This window comes from Myxine glutinosa, chromosome 12 (assembly GCF_964187855.1).
Source record: "Myxine glutinosa chromosome 12, kmMyxGlut1.1, whole genome shotgun sequence".
Taxonomy (NCBI): domain Eukaryota; kingdom Metazoa; phylum Chordata; class Myxini; order Myxiniformes; family Myxinidae; genus Myxine; species Myxine glutinosa.
Window position 1 is genome coordinate 60,406,074 of NC_136272.1, and position 25,200 is coordinate 60,431,273.

Here is a 25,200-nt window from a genome sequence, read left to right on the forward strand (position 1 = left end):
ATTGTTGATGGGCCCATTCAAATGTAAGTGCTTCATCACTGAACCACAAGGAGTTGATCCAATTAGGGGACCTTCCCATTCGGTCACTGAACCAATCACACATTGTTACTCGTCCTGCCATGTCAGAGTTAGTTTATGCTTTGCAGATATGATGTCGGGATAGAGCTTGAGATCAGGAGTGAGAATGCGCCACACAGGTGAGGCTGAGATCGCCAGTTCTCGGGAACGGTGACTGTGCGATTTCTTAGGACTTTCAATTGCAGAATCTCTAACAAGACCAATGTTCCCTTGGTCCTTGGTAACACTTGGTGGGGCGGCCGCTGTTACATTTTGATTTTTTATGCTTCCATGTGCTTGGAATTGCTCCGCAAACTGCTGAATGCTCCCATTGGAAGGTTCATTACAGGTGTGAACACTAATATTGACAGTATCATCTGCGCACCTGCACGTAGGATTTTGTCTCAAATCACAAAGTAACGATTTTCACTTTTGTTCCACTGTGAATACCACAGTTGATGCATGGTCCCACTGACTATTTGTTAGAAATGGGCATATACCACCAACACCACCTACTGACTATTTGTTAGAAATGGCATACCACCACCACCTCCACCACCTCCACCACCTCCATAACCTCCATAACCTCCATAAACTGCTCAAATAGTCCACTTTTTTTGAAACATCCTGTAAATAGTTAGAGTGGAATAGGTTTAGTAATCGATCGGGCTCGAACAAGAAACATTTTCACACTTTTGTGAAGTGTACCATTTTGGTTTCATGCACCAACCATGCCCTACAACATCATCATTGTACGTAAAATCGTAACAGCTACTTTAATCAGTAAGTTAGCTCTTGCACTAAGTTGTGGTGGTCTTATCAATCAAAAGCAAACTTAAGATTAGCTGAAGTCACAATTCCCAAATGTGGAAGAACCTAATCAGTCATGTGGGTCGTGATGTCTCAAAATGTGGACAACGCGTTACCTGGAACATGTCAGCGCCAGCATCATGATCGTATTCCACCACGACGGTCTCTGTGCGGGATAGCGTGTACGACACGCTGTGTAGCCTCTTGCTGCTCACCGCCTGTGCAATGCATGATGGTATAAACGTAAGGTGATCACACTGACCGCCTCATCCTCCTAACATTGCAATCAAGTCTCTGCCACAAGGTGGCCTCCGACAGAACAATGCCGGACAACCGCATCAAGACCCCGACGACCAAAACGAAAACTTGTTTCAGTTTCAGGCTCTGAATAAACGAGCAAACAACCCGTACTCATTTCAACCGGACTTCCTTATAATCTCCCAACCTCACACCTACTTGAGATGAAACTGCAGCGACAAATCCCTCCACCAATTTCACCTGCTAGGTGTTGGCCGCTGGATGAAGAGCCAATTGCTGTGAAAATTCGACTTCAAAATTAATATTCCCAACTGAAACAGGAATCGTGCTGATGCGTTGTTCTCCGCACTGTTCAAGCTTCTCTAGAGTTCCCAAACAGAAGCAAACGCGACCAAAACCACTAAACAGTGCTGCGTACCATGGAGCATCGCAGTCAGTATTAAGCTGGCTACCCCCTCTTCTTGCACAGACTTGTGGTTGTTAATGATCCCACAGCATCTGTGATGAAAAAGAATGCTCTTTGGGCCTGTAACCGAGCCAAGTTCTAACTTCCCGATACGAATCAAACAGATTTCGATGTTTAAAATGAGACATGGAATTTCCTTTGGATCAGTAATCTACATTCAACACCGACTCTTGGAAGGAGTGACAGCAAAGGTGATGTACAAGGGCCACAGTACCAAACAAACATCACTTGTTAAAAATAAATAAGATGACCGACAAACATTTGTTAAAAAATAAATAAGATGACCGACAAACATCACTTGTTAAAAATAAATAAGATGACCGACAAACATTTGTTAAAAAATAAATAAGATGACCAACAAACACATCATTTGTTAAAAATAAATAAGATGACCAACAAACACATCATTTGTTAAAAATAAATAAGATGACCGACAAACACATCATTTGTTAAAAAATAAATAAGATGATCAACAAACACATAATTTGTAAAAAAAATTAATAAGATGATCAACAAACACATCACTTATTAAAAATAAATAAGATGACCAACAAACACATAATTTGTAAAAAAATAAATAAGATGACCAACAAACATCATTTGTTAAAAATTAAATAAGATGACCAACAAACATCATTTATTAAAAATTAAATAAGATGACCAACAAACACATCACTTGTTAAAAATAAATAATATGACCGACAAACACCTCATTTGTTAAAAAATAAATAAGATGACCAACAAACATAATTTGTAAAAAAATTAATAAGATGATCAACAAACACATCACTTATTAAAAATAAATAAGATGACCAACAAACATAATTTGTAAAAAAATTAATAAGATGACCAACAAACATCATTTGTTAAAAATAAATAAGATGACCAACAAACAATTTGTTAAAAATAAATAAGATGACCAACAAACAATTTGTTAAAAATAAATAAGATGACCAACAAACATCATTTGTTAAAAATAAATAAGATGACCAACAAACATCATTTGAAAACAACGACATATTCCCACCTACAGAATAAACCGAATCATCAACATCTTTCTTCTGTCCCAATTTCCAAATCAGATCCAAATACACGGGCAGGTGCCATTTATAGGTGTTGGCATATGCTGGGTACACACAAACACACACCGAGAAAATGACACAAGAGCACCCAACATCATCGCCATTGGAGGGCAACAACACCCAACTCTTCTCCACAAGAGGGCACATTAACACCTCATGGATACAACGGTCCTGGATAATAACCCTCAAATTGTATATGCCAACCCTCGCCATCACTCAGGGCTCTGGCCTTTCAATAACTCATCATTTCGTCCCTGTCAATATGTCTGTCTTTGTTAATCAGAAATAGGGATCACGAGTAGTCCACCTGTGCAGAGAATACCAATACACGACCATTAACCATGGTCATGGCAGTCTTTTGGGATTGCCACTGGTAGTTCATGCAACCCAGTGCTACCTGCCACGTCGTCGGGTTGTCGGCGACTAGCCCGACACGTTCACTGGCTTTGCTAGTGCGGAGGGTGACTGTGACACCTGCCAGGACTAAAAACAACACCTGACAACAGGCGGCCGGATGAGCTCCCTTAGGGAGCCAATGACCATCCAATACAGAGATGGCGTCTCCTAAAAAACACTCAATGTTGGTCGGAAAATTTATTTTTCTGCCTGGCCGAGTTATTACCCCCTCCAGCACATTGGTCTTGTGAAGAGGTTTCCTTGTTTCAGGAAAAGGTGAAGGTTTTTCCAGTTTTTCCTCTTATTTTTCCTTGTAGCCCTTCACATGTAGTTGCTCTCAGCCTTCACCTGCCCTCGCGCTGCACGACCCACTTCACCCCTCAACCCCCAGCATACCGCTTCATCCTCCTCCCACCATATGGCAGACGACTCCCGTTTGTCAGGACGAACCTTGCAGCAAGTGCTGGTGTAGCCAGTGGTTCATGGTCTGCATTCCAGTTAAGCGGTGCTAAATTACAATACAATATAAATATGCAAACACACATATTTGTACAAGTCAGGTAACCATTTTGAGAACTCACCAAGCCGACTAAGACCTTGCCATCTCACATGCTTGAATTATTCAAATTGAAGTAGAAAAATATCAACTGTTTTTCCAATTTGTTTACATCCGTTTTTTTGTCTCTCGGGGCAACCTTCCCCACAAATGTCTCCTGCTCTTCCTCTGTTCCAATTGGTTCATCCGAGCATGTGCTTGTTAGACTCAACGTCTCTCTGGCTGTTCTCAGAAAGCCGCCTCAGTACCGGCGAGTCTGGCAGATTGGCAGGGACTGCGGACAGCCATCCCACTTCAGGAATGGTCATCTTGACTATCTGGCAAGGATATTTTAAACAATTCTGTCCATCTTCAAACAGATTGAGGCCACAAATGTCGGACAAACATGCCAAAGTGGATGGAGCTGGGTGAAAAATCCCAGATCTATGATGCATCGTAACATTTTATCGCCGAGTGCAACAGATTTAATATTTAGGCAGAAATTTTTGTTTCCGGCATGGAAAATAATTCCTGCAGGAGAGTCAACAGCAATCACAACACAACCACCAGACATTATGGTTTCCCATAACGACTGCCCCTGATGTTAACTCGGCCTGGAAATTCTTCCACAGAAGCCTGCTCTCGATCACGCACAGATTCATCCCATCGCATCTTCAATTATCCGACCCTTCTTCCCACCCAAGGTACATTGAATCCTGTAGTTAGGCAGTTGCTTTGAAAGAACTTGCCTTCTCTTCCTGCAAGGCAAATCCGACCGAAGGCAATGTCAGATCATTCCACAATTCCTGCAGCAAGTATCATGGGGTCCTCACTGCGGCCAGAAAACAACATCTGTCGAACATCAAGATTGAACTTTCAAACTCGTCTCCCTCCTCGAAAACGTGGTGAGGCCTTGCTATGTCTCTCTGGAGTATGCTCCCCCTCCATCTCTCTCCTCACTTTAATTGGTAGAAGACCGAATACCTCAATACTGCGTTTGCTTCCAAATTTTGTGTCACCACACCTCGCTCTCTATACCCATCCTTCCCCTGTCATACCCAACTGCTCCTGGATTCTGTCTTTTACACCTGAGAAGGTGGAGAAGTTTCTAGCATTCTGCGACTGATTCTGCAACTTGATTGCATGACATCAGCGCCAAAAGTTCTGCTCTGGCACATCCTCTTTCTGCCCTTTTAACCCGAGTTGCCCAAGGTCATGTTCAATCTGCTTGGAGATGAGCCAACATCACCGCATTACACAAGGTACAAAAACGGATCCCCTCAACTACAGGCCATCAGCTTCCTTCCAATCATCAGAGAGGTTTCACACACACACACACACACACACACACACACACACACACACACACACACACACACACACACACACACACACACACACACACACACACACTATGCTTACACATTGTAAGCAATAACGAACCGTGCTTCGTACGTACATACATAACAAAGAGAAGCTATATGATTAAAGGCAAGGATCACCAACCTCCTGCTTGATACAAGTTGTTCTTTTTATTGATTTATTTTTTTAACGGACGCGTTTATGGTTTTTGGGTTTTTTACGTAAATTTTCATTGAAGTTTTTATTTCACAGTTTACCGTTATAGAAATTACCGTTTTCAAATGCTAGATATTGATTGAGGTTTATTATTATTATTATTAACAAATGTGTTTACGGTTTTATACGTAAATTTTCATTTACGGAAGCTTAACGAAAGTTGTGATTTTTCCCTGTGTATCGGCCTCGATGTCCGTTGGCACACGTAATTCCAGCTTACTATGTCACTCGGAAGGTACCGAACATTAATATCAGTCAGTGAGTTAGAATGAGCTTTATACAGTCACGTGAAAAAGTAAGTACACCCCATGTAAAGTTTTGACTTTTTCAACATATTTCAACATACAGCTATTTGATCTTCATTTCAACAATATTGATAGATAAAGGTGATATAATATAACAAATATCATGAAACATTCACATTTTGTAGTCCATTGTATAATTTAAATAAACATAAATGCAAATTTCGCATGTGGAAAAAGTAAGTCCACCCCGACATTTATCACTACTTCAAATACCTAAAATTAGAATCAGGTGCACCAGCTCAGGTGCAAATGATTAGAACATCGTTAGAGAGGATCTTGGAGGAACCTGTCTTATTTAAACCTCAGACATTTAGTTTGGTTTGCTCTTTGTTGTTGAAGTGTGCGGCGTCACCATGCCTAGATCAAAAGAGCTCTCTGAGGCCTTCAGAAAGAAGGTTATAGATGCCTACGAGTCTCGGAAGGGATTTAAAAAGATCTCCAAACAATTTGAAATCAATCATTAGACTGTCTGGAAGATCATCTACAAGTGGAGAAGATTCCAAACAACTGCCAACTTGTTCAGGCCAGGCCGCCCCAGCAAGTTCAGCCCGAGAGCAGACCGCAAGATGCTGAAAAAAGTCTCTAAGAACCCCAGAATGTCATCACGGGACCTACAGGTAGCTCTTGCCACTGTTGATGTCAAAGTGCACGAGTCTATCATTAGAAAGAGGCTGCACAAATTTGATCTACATGGGAGGTGTGCCAGGAGGAAACCTTTGCTGTCCAGAAAGAACATCAGGGCAAGACTAAAGTTTGCAAATGAACACCGAAGCAAAGACCAGCACTTATGGAACAATGTGCTCTGGACAGATGAGTCAAAGATAGAGCTATTTGGCCACAGTATCAGAAGACATGTTTGGCGAAAACCAAAGACAGCATTTGACCACAAGAACCTGATACCAACTGTAAAGCATGGTGGTGGAAATATTATGGTTTGGACTTTGGGGCAGCTTTGCTGCATCACGGCCTGGGCAGCTCACCATCATAGAATCCACTATGAATTCTTCATTGTACCAGAGGGTGCTTGAGGATAATGTGAGGCCATCTGTCGGGAAGTTGAAGCTCAACCGAAGGTGGACCTTGCAACATGACAATGACCCTAAACATACCAGTAAATCCACCAAGGAATGGCTGAAAAGAAAGAAATGGAGGGTTCTGGAATGGCCAAGTCAAAGCCCGGATCTAAATCCCATCGAGATGTTGTGGGGGGATTTGAAACGAGCTGTGCATGCAAGAAACCCCTCAAACATCGCACAGCTGAAAGAATTCTGCATGGAGGGGTGGCCAAAAATTTCTCCGTCGATGTCAGAGACTGGTAGACAGTTATAAGAAACGCCTACTTGAGGTTGTTTCTGCCAAAGGGGGCAATACCACTTATTAGAGCCAAGGGTGTACTTACTTTTTCCACATGCGAAATTTGCATTTATGTTTATTTAAATTATACAATGGACTACAAAATGTAAATGTTTCATGATATTTGTTATATTATATCACCTTTATCTACCAATATTGTTGAAATGAAGATCAAATAGCTGTATGTTGAAATATGTTGAAAAAGTCAAAATTATACATGGGGTGTACTTACTTTTTCACATGACTGTATATATTTTGAAACAGCAAATAAAGTAGAACGTCACTTAGTCGAGAGCATTCCTCCACCAGGTGAACAGTTTATGTTTTGTATCACAGGGTAGATCAGAAAATCACAATACAGAATCACATTTAATCAAAATCATCCGTCCACAACTTTGAGATACAGTAATACCCCGGCCTACGTCATTAATTGGTTCCATAAGCCGTGACGTAACTCGGTTTTTGACGTAAACCGGGCATAATGTCTTAAAGATGCCTTAAAATGAAGACAAACACCGTAATTCGTAAAACTAGAGTAAATAACTGGAGGAGGCTGCGTCTTCGCCCTGAATCTTTGCCGCTCCCCGTCGGGAGTTCCTCTGTTGTTTTCTATCGGTCGGGTCTTCTCCTCGAACGGGGTGACCGGCATGGACGTGTCGACCGTGAGCTGGCTTGTGTGCCGAGTGGCTCCGCAGCCCGCTTCCCCACGGCGTGCTTTACCCAAAGTGTCCGAGTAGTTTCACCGGTGGTCGTGTCGTGTCATCTGTGACAAACGAACGAGCTCAGGGTTCAGTGAACCCGGCCGCCCCGAGGATCGACGCTCACCTCCGAGTCGTAGGCGTGCCCCATCTTTCCTCGAGCGGCCGAAGTTGCTTGCTTCTTTATTTTTGGACGATGCGATATACGCAGAAACGACGACGTACAGGCAGGCATTTGCAAATCCATGCACATGCGCACATGCACACATCGATCAGTTCTTTACAAGGATATGCATCAACAACAACTTGCTACTCCCTGCACCACAGATGTCAATTTCCAAACAATTTACCTACTCCCTCTACCTAACTTTAAACTACCCTTCCCGGGTATTCGTGAAGGGGTCCATCCTCCCCCATCCACTCCTTCGCACCATGCGCTCCACACCACTCAATCCACACTACTCACTCCACACACCATTTATTCCCACACACCCAGTATTCTCTCCATTTATCCACTTGCACCCCATGCAAGTCAATCACTCGAACACCATTACACATGTCCTCAATACACCACTCATACACTTTCTCCGGTCACCCCAGACCATTGCCTCATTTCACCAAGTTCAACGATAACCAGATCTCACACACACAACCATTCTCGACCAATGCCTCATTTCACAAAGTTCATTCCAAAGATCCTCATTCAATTCCTCATTTGCGCCTAAAGCTCATCCTCATAACACACACATGATACACCAAGATACACCAAGAGCGGCTTCAGCTTGAAGTCGCCGGTGCAATTACCCCCAAGCATTAGCGTTAGCCGCTCCTTCGCGACTTTGTAGCCTGGCATGGTCTTCTCCTCCTTCGAGATAAAGGAGATGATGATGTAGGAGTGACGTAAAGTCGCACATAATGACGTTCGCTGAACTGAAATTTACTCTAGAAGAGTGGCGTAAAGTCGGATTTGACGTAGGTCGAAATGGCATAAAACGGGGTATGACTGTATTCTGCTTTGTATCGTTTTTGTCCATATCCCCCAATGGTGAAGAATCACTAAAAAAATTATACTAGCCGGATCCAGATCTTCCCCAAAATGGAATCGATTCTTCCTTGTCAGACACACAACCTGTCCACCAAGTTTCATTCAAATCCGTACATAATTTTTTGAGATATCCTGCTATATGTAGTTTTAGCCCTATCACTTTTGAAATCTGACATCATTTTAGAAATCTGACAAAGTTGGTGACCTTTGGCCTATGTTGATCTATTGACCTTTGACCCAAAAACATTAGGCTTCTTGCTTATGACCAACTCTACCATTTGGTGAAGTTTCGTGAAGCTCCGTTGAAAATTGTGACCTGTAGGCAACTGACATACAGACAATCAGACAGACAGACAGACAAACAGACGGACAGAATAACGCACAAGACCAACCAATATACGTACTTGAAAAATATTCGAGTTTCACAAGTAACAAAGAGACAGACATACAGACAAACAGGGGTGAAAATATAACGTCCATCCACCTTAGGGGGCAGAGGTAAAAACAAGTTTGAAACAGCAAACGGCTTACCTTGTGTTGCCTCTCATGGTTGCTTTATGTAAGCTTTCTTTGGCTACAAGGGCATTGGAAGAATCTATTTATATATATATAATCCTAGCCACCTGGGGAAATTACCTTGCACTCTCGAAGCGAAAAGCAGGGTTAGGAATTTGGTTGCATACGTGCGTATGTGTGGCGTACGTGCGTCTATGTGTTGCGTACGTGTGGCGTATGAGCCTCGATCTTGTATCCCCAAAAAAAATTTTTAATAAAAAAAAAAAAAAAACTTACACTGCTCAATGGAAAAAGTTGAAACAAGGCTCATTTTCATGTACTCATCATGGGGAATAAGAGATGATGATCATGATGATGACTCCATCGGTGCCTTCATTATGATGTCATAATTTGACAAGTACAATGCTTGATCTGACAAGTATGAATTTTTTTTTCCTCTGCAACTGTTAGTCCAATGGACACGAAATTTATACCATAAGTACCTCCTCCTGTGGAATATTTTAATGATAATTATGACGTCACAGGTCATGTGGTATGGTCGCCATCTTGGAGAAATCGAAAAATATTGCACCTCCATATCTCCAAAACCGCTCCATGGAAAACATTGAAACGTGGCTCATTGGAAAGAACTCAGCATGGGGAATAAGTGTTGTTAACGATGACGTCATTGGTGTCATAATTTGACATGGACAATGCTTAGCCTGATCAGTTTGAAATTTAGAGCGTGATCTATGCAACAATTATATTAGAGAATATAAATTTATGATGTAATCGCTCACATGGTCAGGCAGCCATGTTGGATCAAAGAAAAAAAAAACGTTCAAAATAGAAGAGTTGGCTCACACCAAGTTGACTGCGCAGGGTAAGTATTCTAAGAATACCATCTAGTTGATGAGGTGATAACTGATTGGATATTCACTCCAGTCTCCATTCGCATGTAAGAGATGCGAGCGAGTCTTTGTTTTGCATTTTTATGTTGAGTGATTGACGTTTGCACGTGGTACATGCTTGGGAGCCTCGACAGTACGTGTTGCTGTTTGCGCTGTCGCTAATGATTTGCCAATAAGTGATGAAACCAATTTGGCGACTGAGGGGGTGTGGGGGTGTGCAGCATCGGGATTCTCAAGTGTGTACAATGTTTGAATGTTTTTACATACATATATATATATATATATACATATATCAAGACCCAATCACGACTCTCACCTATAATTGGAATGAATAACCAATCAGATCTTATTCATTGACCTATGTGAGTGATTTAATCTGATTTAATTTAATGTATATATTGTGGCGGACACAAAAGCCCACTGGCGTGGTGACATCATTCCACGCACCAAGTGGGCGGTGGCCACGCCCGAGGGGTAGGCGTGGCCTCATGATATACCCCGGGCGACCAGCCCGGAGGAGTACAGTGTTACAGTGTAGTCTTACAATAAAGACGTTTATATGTTACCGCTTGTCCGCTTCCTCCTTGCTCACAAGCAGCGCGCGTAACGCCGCGCTTTACTGGTGACCCTCGACGTTGGATCTGCCGGAGCGATCCTTCCACACGCGACGCCATCGCCATGGCCGCCTTCGTCAAACTTCCGGAATTTTGGGAGGCTCAGGCCGAAGTCTGGTTCGTCCAGGCCGAAGCCCAATTTCAGCTTCGGCACCTCACCGGCGATGACACGCGCTACTGCCACGTCGTCGCCTCCCTCGGGCCCGGCACGGCCGCTCGAGTTGTGTCCGTCCTTCGCCACCCACCGGACGGCCACAAGTACGAGGCACTCAAGCGGCTACTCCTAGCCACGTTCAGCCTCACGGACGACGCACGGGCCGACCGCCTCCTGGATCTCCCCGAGCTCGGTGAGACGCGCCCGTCGGTCCGAATGGACCATATGCTGTCACTGTTGGGCGACGAAGCCCCCGGTTCGCTATTCCGGGCGCTTTTCCGTCGCCAACTTCCAGCGCAGGTTCGCCTCGCGTTGGCCGGGACCGGGCTAACGGAACCCCGAGCATTGGCGGCCGAGGCGGACAAGTACTTCGCCGCTTCGGACACGCGGGCGAGCGTTGGCGTGGCCGTCACGGCCTTCGACGCTGCTGTTCCACAGCATCATCTTCTACAGCACGCTGAGTTTCAGCAGCATGCTGATACGCACCTCGTGAACGCCGCCACGCCCCGCCCACCGCCGCGGCGAAAACCGCCACCGCGGGGAAACCCGTCGACTCCACCGGCCTGGCGGAGCCAGCCGCGCTCCTCCAGCTCCACCACCTGGTGCTGGTTCCACGCCAAGTTCGGTCACGAAGCTCGGCGGTGTCATCCGCCGTGCTCCTTCAACGGGTCGGGAAACGCCCGGGCCGGCGCTCAATTGTGGCGATGAGCGCCGGCCGTTCGAGCAGCCTGCTGTTCATAACGGACACCTTCTCCGGGCGCCGTTACCTGTGCGACACGGGAGCACAGGTGAGTGTCATTCCCGCCGGCACGTCAGACAAGCACGCCGCGGGTGGGGGCCCCGCGCTGCTTGCCGCGAACGGGACGCCCATCCGTACGTACGGAAAACGCTGCCTCTCTCTGCGGTTTGGAGGGCAGGTTTTCCGATGGACGTTCGTCACCGCCGACGTGCCCATGGCACTGCTTGGCGCGGACTTCCTGTGCGCTAATGGGCTCCTGGTCGACGTCAAGCGCAGACGGCTTGTCCAGGCCGAGACGTTCAGCTCGCTCGCATGTGCGTTGCCCAGCTCAACGAGCGGCTTGCCAAGCGGCTTGCCGAACGATTCGGTTCCGGCCACGTTGGTCTGTACGCTTCCGGCAGCGGACGCATTCACCCGCCTCCTCGCCGGCTTCCCGGCCCTCACGCGGCCCACCTTCTCGGCGGGGGCCGTCAAGCACGGGGTGGCCCATCACATCCCCACCGTCGGGCCACCGGTCTACGCCCGGGCACGCCGCCTCGAGCCGACGAAGCTGGCGGTGGCAAAAGCGGAGTTCGCTACCCTGGAGCGACTCGGCATCGTTCGGCGCTCAGAGAGCGCTTGGGCGTCGCCGCTGCACATCGTGCCGAAGCCCGGCGGGGGATGGCGACCGTGCGGGGACTATCGCCGTCTCAATGACGCCACGACTCCCGACCGCTACCTCGTCCCCCACATTCAGGACTTTTCCGCCCGTTTGGCGGGCAGGTCCTTCTTCTCGAAGGTGGACCTCATACGCGGCTACCATCAGGTCCCCGTCAGGCCGGAGGACGTCCCGAAGACGGCGGTCATCACGCCATTCGGACTCTTCGAGTTCCTGCGCATGCCCTTCGGTCTGAAGAATGCGGCTCAGGCGTTCCAGCGACTGATGGACAGCGTCCTGCGCGACTTGGATTTTGTCTACGTCTACCTGGACGATATCCTCGTCGCCAGCGCGTCCCGCGAAGAGCACCTACGCCACCTCCGCACGCTCTTCGAACGCCTGGGCCAGCATGGCCTGATTGTGAACCCCGCAAAGTGCCGGTTCGGCGCCGCCACAATCGATTTTCTGGGGCACCGTGTCACCAGGCACGGAGCCGTCCCCCTGCCGGCCAAGGTGGAGGCGGTGAAGGGGTTTCCGCGCCCCCGCACGATCAGAGGGCTGCAGGAGTTCCTGGGCATGGTGAACTTTTACCATCGGTTCCTGCCCCGTATCGCCCAGCTCCTGCGCCCCCTGCACGAAGCTCTCCGAGGTAAGCCGGGCAAAGGCGACGTTACCTGGACCGAGCAGATGGACACGGCGTTCACGGGCGCGAAGCTCGCCTTGGCTAACGCCACCATGCTCGCGCACCCGGCGCCCGATGCACCGATCGCCCTCACCACCGATGCCTCGGACTACGCGGTGGGCGCGGTGCACGAGCAATGGGTGCGTGGAGCTTGGCAACCGCTGGCGTTCTTTAGCCGGCAGCTTCGCCCGCCCGAACGCCGTTACAGTACCTTCGACCGCGAGTTGCTCGGACTTCACTTGGCGGTCAGGCACTTCCGCCATCTGCTCGAGGGCCGGGCGTTCACTGCCTTCGTCGACCACAAGCCGCTGATCTTCGCGATGGGCAAGGTCACCGAGCCGTGGTCGGCCCGGCAGCAGCGTCACCTCTCGGCCGTGTCCGAGTACACGACGGACATCCAGCACGTCGCGGGGAAGGACAACCCGGTGGCGGATTGCCTTTCCCGGGCCGTCGCCCACGCAGTCCACCTCGGCATCGACTATGCCCGGATGGCAGCGGACCAGGCCGCTGACCCCGACGTCCAGGCCTTGCGGACCGCCGTCACGGGCCTCCGCGTCACCGAGGTGCCGTTCGACGGCGCGGGCGCGGCCCTCTTGTGCGACGTCTCCCTCGGGCGTCCCCGCCCCATTGTGCCCGCGGGCTGGCAGCGCCAGGTGTTTGACGCCATCCACGGCCTGTCCCACCCGGGCGCGAGGGCCTCCCAAAGGCTGATCGCCGACAAGTTCGTCTGGCATGGCCTCCGGAAGGCCGTCCGCGGCTGGGCCAGGACATGCCTCGCGTGCCAGCGCGCCAAGGTGCACCGGCACACCCAGGCCCCGTTGGCCCCGTTCACGGTGCCGGAACGCCGGTTTGACCACGTCCACGTGGACCTGGTGGGACCTCTGCCCCCCTCGCGGGGTTTCACCCACGTCCTCACCATGGTGGACCGCACCACCCGGTGGCCGGAGGCCGTGCCGTTGGCGTCCACAACGGCGGCCGATGTCGCGCAGGCTTTCATCGCCACCTGGGTCGCCCGGTTCGGCGCCCCCTCAGACATCTCATCCGACCGCGGCCCCCAGTTCACCTCGGAGCTCTGGGGGGCGGTTGCGCAGGGGCTCGGGGTCCGGCTGCACCGAACCACGGCCTACCACCCCCAGGCTAACGGCCTGTGTGAGCGATTTCACTGCTCATTGAAGGCCGCGCTCCGGGCCACCCTCCGCGACGGCGGCTGGGTCGACAGGCTCCCCTGGGTCCTGCTGGGCCTCCGGACGGCGCCCAAGGAGGACCTGCGCGCATCCGCGGCGGAGTTGGTCTTCGGGCAACCGCTGCGGGTGCCGGGCGAGTTCCTCCCCGACTCCACGGCACCATGGTCCGCGGCACAGCAGCGCTCCGCTCTGCAAGAGACCGCCCAGAGGTTCGCCCCGGTGCCAACGGCATGCCACGGGCACCCACCGACGCACGTCGCCCCGGAGCTTCGCACGGCGGAGTACGTCTTCGTCCGCCACGATGCCCATCGGACACCACTGCGGCCCCCGTACGACGGGCCTTTCCGCGTGCTGGAGACCGGGGCGAAGCACTTCACCCTGGACATCGGCGGTACTCCTGACCGCGTTTCGGTAGACCGCCTCAAGCCGGCCCACCTCGATGTGGACCATCCACCGCCAGTGGCCCGACCCCCACGTTGGGGCCGCCCTCCTGCGGGCGGACCCCCGGCACCGCCCAGCCCCGCCGCCACGCCGCCCCCCGGTCCTGCACCCATCCCAGGAGCAGCCAGGGGCATCCCACCTGGCATCCCTGCACCCCGGACGCCGCCGATCGCCAGGGGGCGCTTCGGCCGGGTCATTCGTCTGCCCCGCAAACTGGCCCTCCAGGTGCGCGGGAATTCTGGGGGGGCGCGTGTGGCGGACACAAAAGCCCACTGGCGTGGTGACATCATTCCACGCACCAAGTGGGCGGTGGCCACGCCCGAGGGGTAGGCGTGGCCTCATGATATACCCCGGGCGACCAGCCCGGAGGAGTACAGTGTTACAGTGTAGTCTTACAATAAAGACGTTTATATGTTACCGCTTGTCCGCTTCCTCCTTGCTCACAAGCAGCGCGCGTAACGCCGCGCTTTAATATATTATTTAATCAGATCTTACCTAATCAATTACCCCAGGTGTCTAGGATTTCTATAAAATAAATCCCATGCGCATCCAGCCAAATAAAGCTGCATAAAGCAACGACTTCAGAAAGTACTCGCACCCCTTGACGTTTTTCACATTTTGGTGTTGCAGCCTGAAGTTAAAATGGATTAAATTAAGAATTTTTTTGTCACAGATCACACATTACACCCCAGAATGTCAAAGTGGAATGCTTTTTTTAGAAATATTTTACAAACTAATTAAAAATGAAAAGCTGAAATGTCTCAAGTCAATAAGTATTCAACCCCTTTGCTATGACACTCCAGATTGAGCTCAGGTGCATCCAATTTCCTTTGATCATCCTTGAGATGTTTCTACAACTTGATTGGAGTCCACCTGTGGCCAATTCAATTGATTGGACGTGATTTAGTAAGAAACACACCTTTTAATACAAGGTCCCACAGTTGACAGTGCATGTCAGAGCAGAAACTCCACCATGTAGTCCAGGGAACTGTCCATTGAACTTGGCCTTTCCGGATAGAATTGTGAGGAGGCATTGATCTGGGGAAAGTTATAAAACTATTTCTAGAGTTTTGAAAGTTCCCAAGACCACAATGAGCCTCCTCATTAGGAAATGGAAAGAATATAAAACTATCCAGACTCTTCCTACAGCTGGCCGTCCAACCAAACTGAACAACCAGGCAAAAAGGACCTTTGTCAGGGAGGTGACCAAGAACCCATTGATCACTCTGACAAAACAACAGAGTTCCTTGGCTGAGATGAGAGAACTTGTCAGAAGGACAACAGTTTCTGTAGCATTTCACAAATCTAGACTTTATGGGAGAATGGCCAGATGTAAACGACTCCTGAGAAAAGGTACCTGACAGCACGCCTGGAGTTTATAAAAATCACGTGAAAGACTCTGAGTATGAGGCAAAATATTCTGTAGTCTGGCGAGTTGAAAATAGAACTCTTTGGCCTGAATGCAAACAGCTACGTCTGGTGGAAACACCGCACAGTTAATCACCCATCTAACACCATCCCTACCGTGAAGCATGGAGGTGGGAACATCATGCTATGGGGATGCTTTTCAACAGCAGGGACAGAGAGACTTATAAAGATAGAGGGACAAATGAATGGAGCCAAATACAGGAAAATCCTTGAGGAGAATCTGCTTCAGAGACTGTGGTGAAGATTTACGTTCAAACAGGACAATGACCCCAAGCATACAACCAAAGCAACACTGGAATGGCTTCAGAACAAGAATGTGAAAGTCCTTGAGTGGCCCAACCAAAGCCTGGACTTGAATCCCATTAATATAATCTGTGGAAATACCTGAAGATTGCTGTTCACTGATGCTCTCCATCCCACTTGACAGAGCTTGAGCAAATCTATAATGAAGAATGGGAGAAACTCCCCAAATCCAGATGTGCAAAGCTGATACAGACAAACCCAAGAAAACTCGAAGCTGTAATCACTGCTGAAGGCGCTTCTATTGACTGAGGGGGTGGAATACTTACATAAATTTGATATTTCTGTATTTAATTTTTTATTATTTTGATAAAATTTCTATTTAAAAAAATGACATTATGGGGTATTGTTTACAAATTAGTGACAAAAAATCTCAATTTAATCAACATTCTGGCTGTAACAACAAAATGTGAAAAAGTCAAGAGGAGAATACTTTTTGAAGGCACTGTAAATGAGAATCCCATTGCTACGCGACCCCGCGTCCTTCAGTCGATGGACTGGTTCAAACACTTGTTGGCGAGTCATCGGCAACAGCGTAGACAGAAATGTGCACCGAGACTCCCAAGCACATGACATGCTGGCAGGAAGGCCAAGAGGTAGGCACACTCACCTCTATTCTGTCTAGCCTGGGTTCAAATGTCGGCCCAGCTTTGTGTGTGTCCATCGGATGGATGTTAAACTGGGAATCCCGTCTGCTGGCATTAGTTGGTGGACGTTAAATCTCATAAGGTGTCCTTCGCGAAGAGTAGGCAAGCCATCGCTGGCACCATGAACAAATTGCAAATTCCTGCCCTAACTACGGAGTCGAATGTCTGGCCTGGCCAACCGGTTCTTAAAAGACTAGGGTCAAGAACTTCCCATGGTCAACCCCACAAGAACGTTCAGAAAATAATTGAGGCTGTTGAAGAAAGAATAAGAGCATCAATTCTGTAAAATTATGAAGTTTCAGAAGAGATTGAAAAACTGTAAATGTTGAGACTGTAAATTTAAAGGCAAAGTTCCACAGTTGAAGAGCGCATCTGAAGAATCCTCAATTGCCAAAATAATTAATCCTCAGGTGAGAAACTACCAGAATATTCCCATTGGTAGATTATAGCTTTCTTGCAGGGCGTAAGTCGTGTTAAGTTCAGAAATGTAGGCCGGAATCAATTTACAGCAGACGGGGCTTTGAAGGAGTCATCGATATGTTTTGAGGATTGGAGCGATGTGATCAAATTTACCAGCTTGGCTCCCATATTTTGAACGAGTCGGGATGCCTTGATAGAAACAGCAAGAAAACCTGCGAACATTGAGTCGCAGTAATCCAAGTGCAACATTACGAGTGCGCGAACCAACGTTCACGTCGTCCTGCGACTTAAACACGAACAGGTTTGGGCAATGTTGTACAACTAGAAATAGATTTGCAGATTTTAGCAATGTGTAGAATAAAAGTTGGGTCCATAGTGACATACCATTGTCATACTTTGGACACATCATGCATGCAAAAAACGATGGTCTGCATTAGCCAACCATGCTGGGTATGGTTGACGGAAGTGGAATAGTCGGTGCCTGATGGGTGGGGTAAAGGCTTCTTTTTTTTCTTTCTTTTTGTATACAAGATCGAGGCTCGTGTAAGAGCTAACATCAATTACAAAAAAACAAACGGACAAACAAAACATACAAAAAAGGGAGCGGGAGACAAAATGGGGAGAGAGAGGGAAGCACACAAGTACAACAGCAGAGAACAGGGACATCGGAAGATCTATGGGAGGAAGAGGGCTTGGGGGAGGGGGGAGGGCGGAGGGGAATAGTCGGTGCCTGATGGGTGGGGTAAAGGCTTCTTTTTTTTCTTTCTTTTTGTATACAAGATCGAGGCTCGTGTAAGATCTAACATCAATTACAAAAAAACAAACGGACAAACAAAACATACAAAAAAGGGAGCGGGAGACAAAATGGGGAGAGAGAGGGAAGCACACAAGTACAACAGCAGAGAACAGGGACATCGGAAGATCTATGGGAGGAAGAGGGCTTGGGGGAGGGGGGAGGGCGGAGGGGAATAGTCGGTGCCTGATGGGTGGGGTAAAGGCTTCTTTTTTTTCTTTCTTTTTGTATACAAGATCGAGGCTCGTGTAAGATCTAACATCAATTACAAAAAAACAAACGGACAAACAAAACATACAAAAAAGGGAGCGGGAGACAAAATGGGGAGAGAGAGGGAAGCACACAAGTACAACAGCAGAGAACAGGGACATCGGAAGATCTATGGGAGGAAGAGGGCTTGGGGGAGGGAGGAGGGCGGAGGAGGCATGGGAAGGCAGGGGGGGACTGTCTATCCTGGAGCTTCAACCAAACGGTCTATCCTAGAGGTTTGGGAAGCAGTGCAGAATGGTAATGTTTGGAGAAGTCTGATCATGAATGTCACCAGAAGTCGGCCACTACTTGACAGAATGAGAAAATTATAACCAAAGTGACAACTAGATTTGGAACTCAGAGATCAACATTTCACCATCTAAGATTGAAGCTTTTTCTCTTTTATTTTTTAAGACAGAAGAGCACCCAAGGAGCAGCACGTGAATCTTTGTGGGTGCTGGTTTTCAGAACTTTCTTGGGCATCCCTATTTGAATTTCAGGAACCGAGTTGCAGAAGAGGTCACATGATCAGTTCAATGCACATCAGTGTCATTATATCCGTTGAAGTTAAATCATCATATCCGACATCAGTATCATTCGCACATCAGTGAAAGCTGATATTGAAATTTTGTTAAATTGTACCAGGTGGATGCAGATAAAAAGAAACGAAGATTGGACCAAAAACTGGGCCTTGGAGACACAAAGTCCTGCACATGTCACTGGGGAACACCGACAGATATACAAAATGACAGAACAGAACAATGACAGATGACGAGCCAGATAATGATTAAAGTAAAAGACACAATCTGTAAGATAACAATCTACACTATTCAAGAGCAGGTTCAGAGATGCAACAATATTCAAGGTGGTCAAGTAATATCAGAGAGTGTCGTCTATGTAGGGATTGCGTGGAAATAAAATGTCGGTCCCATCTGCGACATACAAAACTAAACTGGAGTATCTTCTCTAAAAAGTCGCTAAGGCAACACATGAGAGCCGACCTGGTCTCTTCAACTGAATGTCTAAGCAGAGATCACCTTTCAGTACTCCAGACCATGGCAAAAGGAAAAAACTGAGATCTGTCAAAACTGGGAATTCATCTTCTCATTCATCATAAATCTTCAGAAGATGTGGGGGGGGGGGGGTCGCGCAAAATTATGTTTTCCCCCGGGCGCCAGACACCCTCCGTACGCCACTCGTGAGTGAGCACATCTATAAAGTTTGTTCTATAACATTTGTAAATCAGTAGTAGAACATATATACAGTCACGTGAAAAAGTAAGTACACCCCATGTAAAGTTTTGACTTTTTCAACATATTTCAACATACAGCTATTTGATCTTCATTTCAACAATATTGATAGATAAAGGTGATATAATATAACAAATATCTTGAAACGTTTACATTTTGTAGTCCATTGTATAATTTAAATAAACATAAATGCAAATTTCGCATGTGGAAAAAGTAAGTACACCCCTACATTTATCACTACTTCAAATACATAAAATTAGAATCAGGTGAACCAGCTCAGGTGCAAATGATTATAACATCGTTAGAGAGGATCTTGGAGGAATCTGTCTTATTTAAACCTCAGACATTTAGTTTGGTTTGCTCTTTGTTGAAGTGTGCGGCGTCACCATCCCTAGATCAAAAGAGCTCTCTGAGGCCTTCAGAATGAAGGTTATAGATGCCTACTAGTCTGGGAAGGGATGTAAAAAGATCTCCAAACAATTTGAAATCAATCATTCGACTGTCCGGAAGATCATCTACAAGTGGAGAAGATTCCAAACAACTGCCAACTTGTTCAGGCCAGGCCGCCCCAGCAAGTTCAGCCCGAGAGCAGACCGCAAGATGCTGAAAGAAGTCTCTAAGAACCCCAGAATGTCATCACGGGACCTACAGGTAGCTCTTGCCACTGTTGATGTCAAAGTGCACGAGTCTACCATTAGAAAGAGGCTGCACAAATTTGATCTACATGGGAGGTGTGCCAGGAGGAAACTTTTGCTGTCCAGAAAGAACATCAGGGCAAGACTAAAGTTTGCAAATGAACACCCCGGCAAAGACCAGCACTTCTGGAACAATGTGCTCTGGACAGATGAGTCCAAGGTAGAGCTATTTGGCCACAGTACCAGAAGACATGTTTGGCGAAAACCAAAGACAGCATTTGACTACAAGAACCTGATACCAACTGTAAAGCATGGTGGTGGAAATATTATGGTTTGGGGCAGCTTTGCTGCATCAGGGCCTGGGCAGCTCACCATCATAGAATCCACTATGAATTCTTCATTGCACCAGAGGGTGCTTGAGGATAATGTGAGGCCATCTGTCGGAAAGTTGAAGCTCAATCGAGGGTGGACCTTGCAACATGACAATGACCCTAAACATTCCAGTAAATCCACCAAGGAATGGCTGAAAAGAAAGAAATGGAGGGTTCTGGAATGGCCAAGTCAAAGCCCGGATCTAAATCCCATCGAGATGTTGAGGGGATTTTGAAACGAGCTGTGCATGCAATTGTGCATGCTGTGCAACAATGTTTTGTTGAATAAATTATTGCAAAGTCAATTTTCATTCTTTTTTGTTCAATTACAGACTTGGCATTTAATATGGAATTTTTTTTCTTTTTCTTGACTTGGGTTTAATTTCTTAACTCAGTATATCAATCTGGTCAGTTTCTTTCACACTTTGGTGATTTATTTGTTAAAAGAACCATGTCACTGATTGTCTGTCGCAGCAAGAAGTCAACAACAGGATTATATCACAGGTGGCGTGGCAAAATGTACGGACAGGTGCATTTGATGATTGGCCCTCACAGTCGGGTATACAAGGGTTGTTGCATTCTGTATTAGTGGAAAACAACTGCTGCACGTCTCCAAAAGTTATTGCCGCTTCCTCTGGAGATGGTCCGTCAACTCGACAATGCTGTTTGTCATGGAGTGGTGGCTTTACGAAATTACGGCATGAAGCAGCGTGCTATTGCTCGGCAGTATGGCATCACTCAAGGTCAGGTGACAAAGATCCTGAAACGAAATGCTCAGAGGGGTGTCCCTACTCCAATACCGACGCCAAGACGTCCCCGCAGAACCACAAGGAGGGATCATCGCCAGCTGCACCGGTTAGTCCGCAATGGCCGTACCAAGTCAGCTAATCGGCTTAGGGCTGAGTAGCAGCAACTGACAAATGTGCCTGTATCCAGAAGGCTAGTCAACCAACGACTGGTTCAAGCAGGCTATCGTGCCAGGCGTCCCCTGAGAAAGCCACGCCTGACCAGACAACACTGCCAGCGCCGATTGCAGTGGGCCAGAGAGCACCGTCAATGGCAGCCAGGACACTGGAATCATGTGATCTTCAGTGACGAGTCTAGATTTCTGGTCTATCGTCAAGGTGGTCGCGTCCGAGTGCGCAGACAAGTGCATGAAGCCTACAACAAAGATTGTATAGTGCCAAGAGTCCAAGCTGGAGGTGGTGGGGTGACCGTTTGGGCTGCTTTTCATGCAGGGGGCAAAACTGACCTGGTTGTTCTGAATGGAAACCTGAACCAGTTCAAGTACAGGGCCATTCTGGAAGAAACATTGCTTCCATTTGCTCATGCAGCCTTTCGAGGAAACTTTGTCTTCCAAGATGACAATGCACAGACTCATCCTGCTCGCATGATCCAACACATTCTTGCTGACCGTGGTGTAGAGCATATGGAGTGGCCTGCCATGTCCCCGGATATTAATCCGATCGAGAACTTGTGGGCAGAATTAACGCGTCAAATCGACCACTTGTACCAGCAGCTGACCTGTGTGCGTGAATTGCAGCAGGCTATTGTCACTGCATGGCAAGCGATTCCTGTCCAAACCTTGGCAAATCTCGTGAACAGCATGCCTCAACGTGTCCGTGCTCTCCTGAATGCTCGTGGGGGTTACACGAAGTACTGAACTGTAATTTTACTGTCCGTAATCCCAGTCGTAATTTAACTTTTGTTTTTGTTAAAAAAAAATTTGGCTAATGTGCAAAATAAAGAGATACTTCTGGAAAACGTACAGAAGTTTAACACAGTACTGTCCGTGAATTGAGTTTGATATCAGTTTCCATCACTTTCAAGGATCAATTTATTTGTTTCGAAATGTCAAATGTGGTTTTTGTTTCTTTTAAAGGTCACATTAACAAAATCTAGAATAATTTCAACATAATTCCAATGAACTTTTGGTTCTAAGACATCTTGAAATGTAAGTTCACCCCCACAAAAAAAAAATTCCATATTAAATGCCAAGTCTGTAGATCACCTTTATCTATAGATACTGTTGAAATGAAGATCAAATATTGATATGTCCACATATGTTAAAAAGATTTTAAAAACATTTCATGGGGTGTACTTACTTTTTCCACATGCGAAATTTGCATTTATGTTAATTTAAATTATACAATGGACTACAAAATGTAAATGTTTCATGATATTTGTTATATTATATCACCTTTATCTATCAATATTGTTGAAATGAAGATCAAATAGCTGTATGTTGAAATATGTTGAAAAAGTCAAAACTTTACATGGGGTGTACTTACTTTTTCACGTGACTGTATATATACACATATAAATATATTTATCAAAAAAGTAAAGTAAAAAATCAAGTAATGAAAACGTCTTTTTTTTTAATGTAAAGGGATGTCGGGATGTTACTCCAAAAGGTATGTAAACGAGGTAGGGATGATCACAAATTATCATGCGAAAGCATCACTACATCCTTCTTTGAATAATCGGTGTGTGTGTGTGTGTGTGTGTGTGTGTGTGTGTGTGTGTGTGTGTGTGTGTGTGTGTGTGTTCGCTATAACTGTCCTTTCTAGGGATAACGATTATTCAAAGAAGGATGTAGTGATGGTTTCACATGATCATTTGTGATCATCCCTACCTTGTTTACATACTTGTTGGAGTAACATCCCTACATCTCTTTCCATTAATAAAAACGTTTTTATTACTCGTAGTATGGCCATCGGTATCAAAGCAGCTGATAGGCCAAAAGTACAAGGTTTGTAATCCTTGGTCAGCTTTGTACAAAATGTCATTCGACTCCAACGCAATGGATAAGAAGTTAACGTGAGGTGCATCAAGTGAATGTTTCATATGGATGAGATACAAACGTGATGGGGGAAATGGCCTTCACAAGTTCAAATTTGCTGAAGCTGAATTGCATGCATCCAGGACAAGTCTCCATCAGGATTCATTTACTTTTTTGTACAACAAACATTTCCTATAACAAAATGTGGTGGCATTGTGCATCCTGCAATTCAAACTTAGTCTCCTGTAAAGATGTAAATATGTATGTTATTATTATTATTATTATTATTATTATGATTATTATTATTGTTATTATAGACCACATGCTGAGCAGAGTGCGAGTGGGTGGGAAAAGCAAGACGTGATTGAAAGTGGTAACAGTGTGGGAGGAATGTGCAGCTATTTGAAGCAAGCCAACACATGGCTTTTTATAGGCCACGACACAGCCCTGGTGCCAAAGATTCATACCACTTTGTGCCAGGTGAGAACACCCTGTATATAACGAACAAACAGGTTGAAATTGTTTATGGAGCCCGTGCCTGAGAAATTAGCGGACATTGTAGAATATCAACGCGTATTATTAGGGTACCAAGCCTTATGTACCCTATTGATTTTGTTATTGTACACCGCTCCTTTCCTATGCCATCTCCAGGCGCTGCAATGACGCACGCCGAAAGGGAGTACTCAGTTTTCACTCTGGTTTCTTGTTTGTTTGTTTTTCTTGTTTTCTTGTTTGTTTGTTTGTCTGGGTGATATCTCAGCCATCCTTTGAGCCAGGAAGCTGAAATTTCGGCACAATAGTGAGCACGTCCTTTGACAAAAACTGTATTTTTTTGTTTTTTGATTAATTGATTAGTTACTTAATTATTAGCGATTAATTAAGGACTTGTTTATTTCCTTTCTCTTCTGGGCATTATCTCAGGCACCTTTTGAGCGAGGAAGCTGATATTTGGACATGGCAATGACCAAGTGATTCGGCCGTAAAGGATATTTTTGATTAAACAATTAATCGATTAATTATTTCATTATTCTATTAATGACTTAATTAATTTTTTTTTTAAGTTACAGATTTGAATGAAATGGTGGTGGTTTAGGTATTCTGTTTGGCAATTGATTAATTATTTAATTATTTTATGATTATTATTTATTTTCAATATTAATGATTTATTGATTTTCTTTCTCATCTGGGCAATATCTCAGGCACGTTTTGAGCTAGGAAGCTGATATTTGGACACGACAGTAACCAAGTGATGTGGCCATAAAGGATATTTTTGATTAATCAATTAATCGATTAATTATTTATTTATTAATCAATTAATCTTTTTTTTTCTTTCGATTAATGACTTATTTAATTAATTTTCAAAAAGTTACAGCATTGGATGAAGTACTAGTGGTTTAGTTATGCTCTTAGCCAATTGATTAAGAAAATATTTTATTATCACCGTTTATTGATTTTAATTATGCAATTCATCAATCAATTATTGTACACCTCTCCCTCCGTGCTGCATGGCGGTATTGCCGCGATAGAGGATGTTATTTATTTATTTGGCATGGGGGTGGTGTACTTCAAATGTATCTGTACTTGTTATTTTTGTAATTATTCGAAATTACTTACAATAAGTGAGTCTCACAAATGATATGTTGGCTTAACTACCAATAAATTTCCAGGTTACCAAACGTATTTGCATTCTCAAGATGCATCAAAACTACCGAGTTACAAGGATGAATAAACCCTCAGAGAGATGGGGTAAAGAAGAGGGAAGTATTTGTAAGAGGTGCAGAGGAAAGAAGCAGGGAGAGTGGGAAGGTAAAAAAAATTACAAAAAACAACAACACCATTTTGCATATGTAATACATAGATGGTCCCTTAAATTCTTAAAACACAT

General features: G+C 46.0%; 1 protein-coding gene across 12 annotated transcripts in view; it reads right to left on the bottom strand.

The window, feature by feature from the left end:
- LOC137437448 (E3 ubiquitin-protein ligase pellino homolog 1) overlaps nucleotides 1–25,200 on the bottom strand; it is a 112,738-nt gene that overhangs the window by 23,831 nt on the left and 63,707 nt on the right. For 11 of the 12 annotated variants that reach the window (XM_068131779.2, XM_068131775.2, XM_068131776.2 and 8 more), the window contains exon 4: nucleotides 984–1,085. In XM_068131779.2, coding sequence (XP_067987880.1) covers nucleotides 984–1,085 — 102 coding nt within the window. Of the gene's footprint in view, nucleotides 1–983; nucleotides 1,086–1,543; nucleotides 1,624–25,200 lie in introns of all 12 variants that reach the window. The other variant, XM_068131786.2, reaches the window with a different exon arrangement.